Source organism: Musca vetustissima, unplaced genomic scaffold (genome assembly GCF_032173495.1).
Source record: "Musca vetustissima isolate MV318-11 ecotype Yass unplaced genomic scaffold, APGP_CSIRO_Mvet_v1 utg698, whole genome shotgun sequence".
NCBI classification, from domain to species: domain Eukaryota; kingdom Metazoa; phylum Arthropoda; class Insecta; order Diptera; family Muscidae; genus Musca; species Musca vetustissima.
In genome coordinates, this window is record NW_026885255.1 from 332,627 (window position 1) to 341,769 (window position 9,143).

General features: G+C 38.6%; 1 protein-coding gene across 1 annotated transcript in view; it reads left to right on the plus strand.

Annotated features, from left to right (window-relative positions):
* Positions 1-5,948, plus strand: part of LOC133332438 (obscurin-like) — a 44,925-nt gene extending 38,977 nt beyond the window's left edge. Inside the window, exon 7 of the mRNA XM_061540839.1 lies at positions 3,357-5,948. Coding sequence (XP_061396823.1) covers positions 3,357-5,948 — 2,592 coding nt within the window. The remainder of the gene's footprint in view (positions 1-3,356) is intronic.
* The last annotated feature ends 3,195 nt before the right edge of the window (positions 5,949-9,143 follow it).

A 9,143-nucleotide genomic window follows, 5' to 3' on the forward strand; every position in this document is an offset into this window, starting at 1 on the left:
TAAAAGCTTGTCTTCACATACATATGTACGCAATCAAAAAGCTTACATGTATACACACACACACACTCCAACGCGTGACATTTGGAAACAAACACACAAAATATTGTATTCGAAATACAAACCATCCTTAAAGAAAAAATATCGTTAGTCCAACAAAAAATATATGCCCACTTTCCATACTCCTCCAAATTTCCATTCTAAGCAAGTAGTTGAATATTAACAGTAGTGTACAAAATTATTCACATTCCATACACCAAATCCTTAATAACAGTCTCCAAAAAGAATAATATTTTAAATGTTCCCTTTTTGGAAATATTTCATAAAATCCTATTTTACACTAGAGGACATAAATACACTTCCATTGAATTAATTATTAATATCATACACAGCCACAAGAACATAAATTTACAATGCTGAAAATACACTGAATTAAAATATCCATCCCAGTAGACACGAACAAAATATATTACAGTAGTGTACAAAACTAGACGCACATCCATCTCATAAATACAACGATCAAAGTGAAAAAATAAATATTCAATCTTACCTCTATGAAACACTTTACACTAAAGAGCAAAAATACAGTAGTGTTTAAAAATACGTACTAAATCCAAATCTACACATTAGAAATCGTTCAATAAATTTACACTAGCGAACAAAATTATGCACTTTCACAAAAAAATTTGTAAAATGTTAACACACTTTCCCCTACGACTCCCCAATAATAAGTTAACTAACATTTGAAATAATCGGACGTAGAAATTCACACAAAAGAGCAAAACTTTACACTAGGGGTATACCTTTTTAACAACCTAAAATCCTGGCAGCATAAGCAGATAAATAATTGAACACATGCTGTATTGTCATTGGAGAGGATGAATCTCTTACGGCAGGAATTGTATAAGACATAGAATTAGAGTATGGAAGTTTCGTTCCTCTGGTTTGCTCTGCAAAATAAACAAGGTCATTCATTTAGTTCCATAGTTCATTGGCTCATGTCTGCTTATTCGTTTAATTAACGGAAAGACCTAGACCTAGATGTCCGGTTGGAACAAAATAAACTAGATGAACCGTAGCAAATATGAACTACTGTAACAAAAGGAACTAAATAAACGAAAGAAAGGAATCTAGTACCGATCGTTCCTTTGGCGGAATAGTGGCTTTGAACCTTACACAGCACTGGTTGCTTCGGACAATGTTGATTAGGGAAATACTATTTTCCTAGTATTTGACAGCGTTTGGTTAGCCATTCAGAGAAATGAGCAAAAAATATTTCGACCTGTTTCAGGTTTCACGCATCAGAATAAACACAAGAAGAGTTAGAAAGAGCTCCAGCAACTTTACCAAAGGGTTCTCACTACTCTCAGGTGAAGTGGCGAACAAGACGAGTGAGTAGGGTGGGAAACTCCTCAGTCAATCTCTTTCCCCTTGTTTCCCTTACCATTACAATTGATCCTCACCTTCTGGAGACCTTCTGCGCATTTTTAAGTTGAGCGTAATCGACATAATTTGATATGATATTCAAAGTTCTCAAGGTGTTTGCCCGGAAACTGCATGTTCCACTTCTTGCGAAGAGTTTCCTTGTAGATGGCTCTGTGGATTACCAACTGACATGGCCTTGGGATTTCAATGACTAATCGTAAAGTTGCTGGATGTTCCTTTCACTCGATGTTCATCGTTTCAAGGACTATCTGCTGGTGTACCTCTGGAACAACCAATGTGGCTTTTGCTCGCTATTTGCAAATTGTAAAAGTTCTCATAATATTTCACATACATTCATCTTTTACCTTTGTCATATCAAATGGTTCCTTGTTGTGGGCAATAGAATCCTTTTGTAGACAATAGAAGCCCTTGCAGGCATTTATCGACGATAGACGCTTCTACGCTTGATAAATGACCTATATCAACGATAGAAGCTTTAATAGGCCTTTTGTCGAAGATAGAGGCCTTTATAGACCTTATACCGACGTGTTTTTCTGCAGTGCTTGTAGTGTTCTAGAAGTCTTGCCCATTTTGCCTTAATTACCTAGTCCGATATACATGTGAAAGTTCAATACTTTAGTTCGAAGGGCGTGAAGCTCTTTAGCAATTTGAGCGATTCTCTCTCTATGCTTCCCTTGGCAGTGAATTCAAGCAATGTGAAGAGTCAATGGCGCGTCAAGAAGTTATGAGTTGTATCGTTTTCTTGACTGCTTTTGAAACTCGACTAGGTGCTTTGTCTAGGTTTCTTCATGTTCTTCTCCAGGAATAGCTACCATAACAGAACGGCCATAAGTGTCCTTTCTGCAAAAAATTACACCAAAAGTAGTCAACGGAAAATCAGACGTCAATAAAAGAATTGAAGGGGAATGTAGGTAGCTACCATAATAGAACCCAAAGCTATTTACCGTACACAAGTGTGGTACTTATGAATCGGGTTATTTGTGGCGGATTTTACCGTACCGAGGGTATTTTAAACTTTACAACAAATTTACGTTTAAAGTAGCGAAATGGAAAAGGGGTAGTTACCATAACCGAACCTAAAGAGAAATTCCGCATAAATGTATCAGAATGTATTTGTTTCCATTAAAAATCCATTAACATTATTGTGCACACACACAAATGTTCCAATTTCATTTTATAAAACCAATTTACAGTATTGTACAAAACTAGACACACTTTTCCCCTCAGCACCAATAACACTGTTCCAAAAACCTCTCAGCTTAGAAGAAAAATTCCCAATTGACACATTACTTCTACACACACACACTCACAATTAACAGTATTCAGAAAAGTACACTAACGAACAAAAGTATAGGATGTTTACTCCAAATTCCCAAAAATATCCAATTTTTACTACCTCCAACACTTAGAACTACTCCAGAAAATTCGTGACTCACAAAGGAAACCCCCTCCCCAGAATTATACACTAGCGAGTAAATGTATATGCCTTCAACTGTTAAATAACCCACCTTTGATCTCTTCTCACACTTACAACAACTCTAGAAAATCAGAACCACACAAATATCCTCCAATAAACACACAAAATCCATAAATATCCCACTTTTGAATACCATTCCTCATGTAAAAACACTATACAAAATCAGAGACACCCAAAAATATTCTCCCTGGAATTTTTACACTAGCGAGCAAAAGTATATACCTACTACTACAAAATCTCCTAAATATCGCACCTTAAAAATCCTCCCACACTTACAAAACCAGAATCACACAAATATCCTCCAAGAAATTCACACTAGTGAACAAAAGTATACGCTTTCCTACCCCAAACTCCCCAGAATATTCCTCCCTCACACTCAAGATCTTACGAATAAAAGTGACTTGAAGAAATCCAAAAACTTTGTTCTACTTCACAGGATTTGCTTAAATTCTCACTGAGCTTAAAAGAAAACATCAAAGATATCCAAAAAGCTTTAGAGTTAATGCTTAGCGTCCCCAGTCGGGCCTATGACAGTGCACTATTGAATAGCATCGAAGGATATCGCGGTAATATCGGTAAACTCGGACGTCTGCTGCAACACGAATGGTGGACTCTGATCGATAAGGAGGCGAAGGCACACGAACGTTACATTTTCCACTTCAAATCTCGGCTACTCATTTGCAAGGTACGCAAGGTCAGCGATCAGAAATCAATATTCGCTTTGCAGGACCTTATCAAACTGCCAGATTGTCTTGTGGAAGAGGATGAAGTACAGAATTTAATACGCTTCACAGCCAAACCGAATGCCAAAGATTGTGGAAATTTACCGATTTGCCTGAAACCCCACAAGGACGATAAGGAATTACGACATAAATGGTTTAATGAGATCTGTTCCCACTTGGAAAAGGAAGTTACCCTGCAAGAGCATAAGGCCGATGATATTCGCATAGATTCGTCGCAAGTTTTGGAAGATACTTGTTTGGGTTTACCGCAAAAGGCGGAGGCCTATAATCCGGATAGTAGTGTTCGGGCCTCAGATGTGGCCAAGGATTATTTCTTGACCAAAGAAGAAAAGGAACGCTACCAGGCGGAATATCAGGAACTTCTACGTTTGGAACAGGAATCCATAGAGTTATATAATCGCACGAAATTGGTACAAAAATCCATTGCATCGAATCAGGAAACGCAACAACAGCAGGTGCAACAAAGATCCGAGGTGGTTACCCAGGTCACGCAAAAATCGGATGGTAAAGAACAAACCACCACCACACAGAGTCAATCGGTCCAAGAACAACAAAAAGTGTTGATACAAAATGATCGGATTGTAGATCAGCAAAAGCAGTCGAATATCTCCGCAAGTCAGGAAACCAAAACTGAAAGTGTTGCGGAACCACCAAAGCCTGAGGTTCCCGCACCCGAAAAAGTTAAAAGTCCCGAACCCATTAAACGGGAAACACCCAAGAAATCAACACCCACACCACCGCCAACAGTCCCCTCGAAGGGTGTCAAATCACCAGAACCCAAAAAAGTAGCTACCCCTTCAAGCAGCACCACCACCACAGTTGCCAAAGTCACCCCTGCTGCTGCTGCTGCTGCTCCCGCCTCCACTCAAGGGGAATTGCAAAAAACCTCAGAGATCTCCACTGTTACGGAAACCAAAGTTCAAAAGTTTGCCGAAAACAAACAAGCCACCGAAGCCGAAAAAGCTTTAGAGGCCAAGCTCAGAGGGCTAAAGGAAAGCACCCAGCAGCAAAGCTCCGCTGAGGCTGCCCAAAAAGCTTCGGAAATCAAACAAATTACCGAGGATCACAAGATCTTCGAAGCCAAACTCAAGGAATTCAAAACAACTTCGCAGGTGCAGAAAAGCTCCGAAGTTCAGCAGCAAACTTCGAAGGAAATTAGTCAACAACAAACCCTAACCCAAACCACAGCCACTTCCACCACCACCTCATCTACCCAGAAAACCCTTGAATCCGTTGCCCAACAACTGCAACAGTCAGAGGCTGTTGCCAAGACCGCCGAACAACAGACAACGGTTAGGTCCGAAGACATCAAAGCTTCAATCGAAACATCATTTGTATCATTATCAGAACCACCACAACAACAACAACCAGAACCCGAACAACCGGAAAATCTTGGTAAGAACGAAATGCCTGAACAAGAAAATCCTCCTCCACCTACAGCTGATGCTGCTGCTGCTACTCCCGCTGCCGCTTCTCTGGCCGAGGAACCCCAGCCCATTGTTTTGCCTCGAATTACAGTTACACAAGAACTAGTACCCCGCCACAAACCCATAGAGCTTACGGACATTGCTGGCTATCAGGAATCTATGCGCCAAACTGCTGGCGGTGAAGGTAACACCGCTGGTGGTTCAGGCGCCTCCAATGTCTATACCATACGCGACAGTGCTTCGCTTGCCCAATGGAACAGTCGCTTGGCCAGTATCCAACAGAATCGTGATGGCTTTAGTGATGGTTCTGAGCCTCCGCTACCACCTCTCCCGCCGCATTATGTACGCATGCCCGGCTTCTTTCAACCCCTGCCACGCATTGCCTATGAAACCTCTATTGAAATTTTACTGGTCAAGTCCGTACCCTTACCTCCACCACCCATAACTCTAATACCTCGAGTTGTGGTCCACAACGAAGCCCTGGAAATGAAATCGGCCAATTTCCTCGAGGGTATCTATGTCTCAGATGATTTTGATAATTCGCTGAGAAATGCGAAGAAAAAAATCCGCTCCATTAAATCGACGGTGATGAAATCGAAAGATTCCACCAAATATGCCGTGGATACCGTGAATAAGGCCTCATCGCGTGATTTCATTCACATCTTCACTCCGCCGATAAAGCACAAACGTCCGATTTATGAAATTGTTGAGGAACCTTCACGTCTCAGTGATTATGAGGATGATTATCCCGAATCGATGTATAGTGGGGTTCGTACTCGAGAACATAGTATGGCCCGTACGGAGGATTATTTGTCGGTCACATCGCGTAGACAACGTGACAGTAAGCAAAACATGTAGTCATGTGTGTGCGAGTCTCTTTTTGTTCTATGTTCTGTGTTTTTGGAGGTGTGTCTCTGTGTGTAGGGGGTTTTTGTGGGACCCAAAAGCTCAAAGACCTATTTTTTCATAAGAAATGATAGCTTATTTTCCAGATTTTTAGAAATTCTTAGGTCAGATCTAGATATATAGCTGAGAAGACTTCCAAGGAATCCTCTGAAGATGTTTAGAAGTTATTTGAGCCTTGATAATTGATCTTAATGCTGTAACTGAAATGTCTAATATACCTTTAAGTGTAGCTAATAGAAACCCTACAGCTGGAAAAGCTTGTAAAGGTTACTTATAGCTAGAGAATCTTCTGAGAATGCTATAACTGAAATGTCTCTAAAGAGCTTCTAAGAATTTTTAATAACTAGAAAACCTTCTGAGCATCTTATCTAGAACACCTTATGACAGTATTCTTGATATTATTGATATTGGTTCACTTTTTAGGGTAGCTCCCATAGAAAGGTACCTTCCGAATTTCGGTATTTTGTAGATTTTGTTTACAGTTTTCAACCGAATTTCGTGTAAATTGGTATTTTGGGGTTCACATTGGGTACCAAATCTCCCTACCAAAAATTGTCGATATCGGTCCACTATAAAGGGTAGCCCCCATATAACAGTACCCCTAAATTTTTGTTATTTTGAGGAGAATGAACACGTTTTTCAACCGATTTGACTCTAATTTATTATTTTCGATTATCTTCGAGTTACAATTTTTCCTACAAAAAATTATCGATATTGGTCCAATTGTTCTGTTGTTCTGATTTTCGGTAGATTGGGTTCTATTTTCATACGAATTGGCTTTAATTTGGTGTGTTGAGTTCACATTGGGTGGTAAACTCTCCTACGAAAAATTCTTGATATTGATCCAAATTTCAGGGTGGCTTCCATGTTAAAGTACCCTTAAATATTCAGAATTTAGGAGTTTTGGTCACTTTTTCCTAAGGGAATTGTCTGTAATTTGGTATTTGGGGTTCTCATGGGGTAGAAAATCGTCCTACCAAAAATTGTTTACATTGGTCCATTTTTTAGGATAGTCCCCATACCCCTAATTTTTCGATATTATAAGCAGATTGGACACTTTTTTCAACCAAATTGGCTGTAATTTAGTATATTGGGTTCTCATTGGACAGAACATCTTCCTACCAAAAATTATCAATATTGGTACACTTTTAAGGCTTGTCCCCATATAACGTTACACCGAAAATTTCGATATGTTTGGGGTCTTGGGTTCATTTTCCCATCTAATTGGCTGTAATTTGGTATTTTGAGTAAACATTGGGTATCAAATCTTCTCACCAAAAATTATTGATATTGGTTAAAATTTTTGTGTAGCCTCCATATATGGGTACCGCGAAATTTCGGTATTTAGGGGAGCTTGGGCTCATTTTCCAATCGAATTGCCTGTAATTTGGTATATTGAGTTCTCATTGGACAGAACATCTTCCTGCCAAAAATTATCAATATTGATACACTTTTAAGGATACTCCCCATATAAGCGTGCAGTCAAAATTTCGATATTTTGGGGAGCTTGGGCACTTTTTCAACCGAATTGGCTGTAATTTGGTATATTGGGTTCTCATTGAGTGGTAAACTTTCCAACCAAATAATGTCCATATTGGCCTAATTTTTTAATTTATTTAATATAAGGGTACCTTCCGAATTTCGATATTTAGGTCAGTTTGGACACGTTTTTCATTCTAATTGGCTGTAATTTCGTATTATGAATTCTCATTGGGTGGTAAACCTTCATACCAAAAAGTATCTATATTCGCCTACTTTTTAGGTTAATCTTCATATAAGGGTACCTTCCGAATTTCGATATTTTGGTTAGTTTGGACAGGTTTTTCATCCGAATTTGGTGTAATTTGGTATTATGAGTTCTCATTGGGTAAGAAAACTTCCCACCGAAAAGTATCCATATTGGTCTACTTTTTAGGGTAGTCTCCATATAAGGGTACCTTCCGCATTTCGATATTTTGGTCAGTTTGGGGACGTTTTTCATTCGAATTGGGTGTAATTTGGTATTATGAGTTCTCATTGGGTAAGAAAACTTCGCACCAAAAATTATCCATATTGGTCTACTTTTTAGGGTAGTCTCCATATAAGGGTACCTTCCGAATTTCGATGTTTTGGTCAGTTTGGACACGTTATTCATCCGAATTTGGTGTAATTTGGTATTATGAGTTCTCATTGGGTAGGAAAACTTCTCAACAAAAATTATAAATATTGCTCAAATTTTTATGGTAACCCCCCATATAACGGAACCTCTCAAAATGCGGAATTTTGGGGAGATTGATCATGTTTGTCAATCAAATTTGCCGTAATTTAGTATATTAGGTTCTCATTGGGAGTTAAATCGTCCTACCAAAAATTATCAAAATCGGTCCAAATTTTGCGATAGTTCTGGTAGGTATAAAGAGTTCGGCCCGGACGAACAACGAAATTTTTTATTTCTTAGAAAAGTTTATTTTTTTTTTCAAATGTAAATATGATTGTTGCTGTGTTTTCTCACTTTTGGAATTTTCTTCAAGGTCTCCTCTGAACCTTGACATAATTTATGTTGTCAAAATCGGACAAAAATTTCTCATGTTTGTGCTGTCTTACGAAAATTTATAGTTCTCTATGTGTGTGTGTTTTGTTTCAAAATGTCATATCGTTTTTATTAATAATTTTATTTGTCATTGTGTATGTCTACAAAAATCGGAATTGTCTATTTATAAAAAAATGTTTGTATGTTTGTCTCAAGTGGTGAACTATGTCTGCGGTTATGGTCCTTATAACTAACAAACAATGTCCTGAAATCCTTTTCCCATATTTTTTTCTAACTCTAAGCTTTTCTTTTTTTCTATTTTTGAAAACCAAAACAAAAACCATGCTAAATCATCTGCCTATGCTATGAAATCCGAAAACCAAAAATTCGATCCTGATCCTGAAAACCAAAATTATATTTTTTGCGCGGCATGCACGTTTACACACATACATATCCACCTACACAAACATATTTATCTACAAAAAAACCGAATGGCTTTGAATTGCTACCCTGCTGCTGTTGCTGCTTCACCTCCTCAATGCCGTACCACCCGCTCCTGCACATGTGCCTCCACTGACTGGCTGGCTGGCTGGTGTGAACACTATTTTTTGGTCCTGAACAAAAATTGCCTGGTCAAT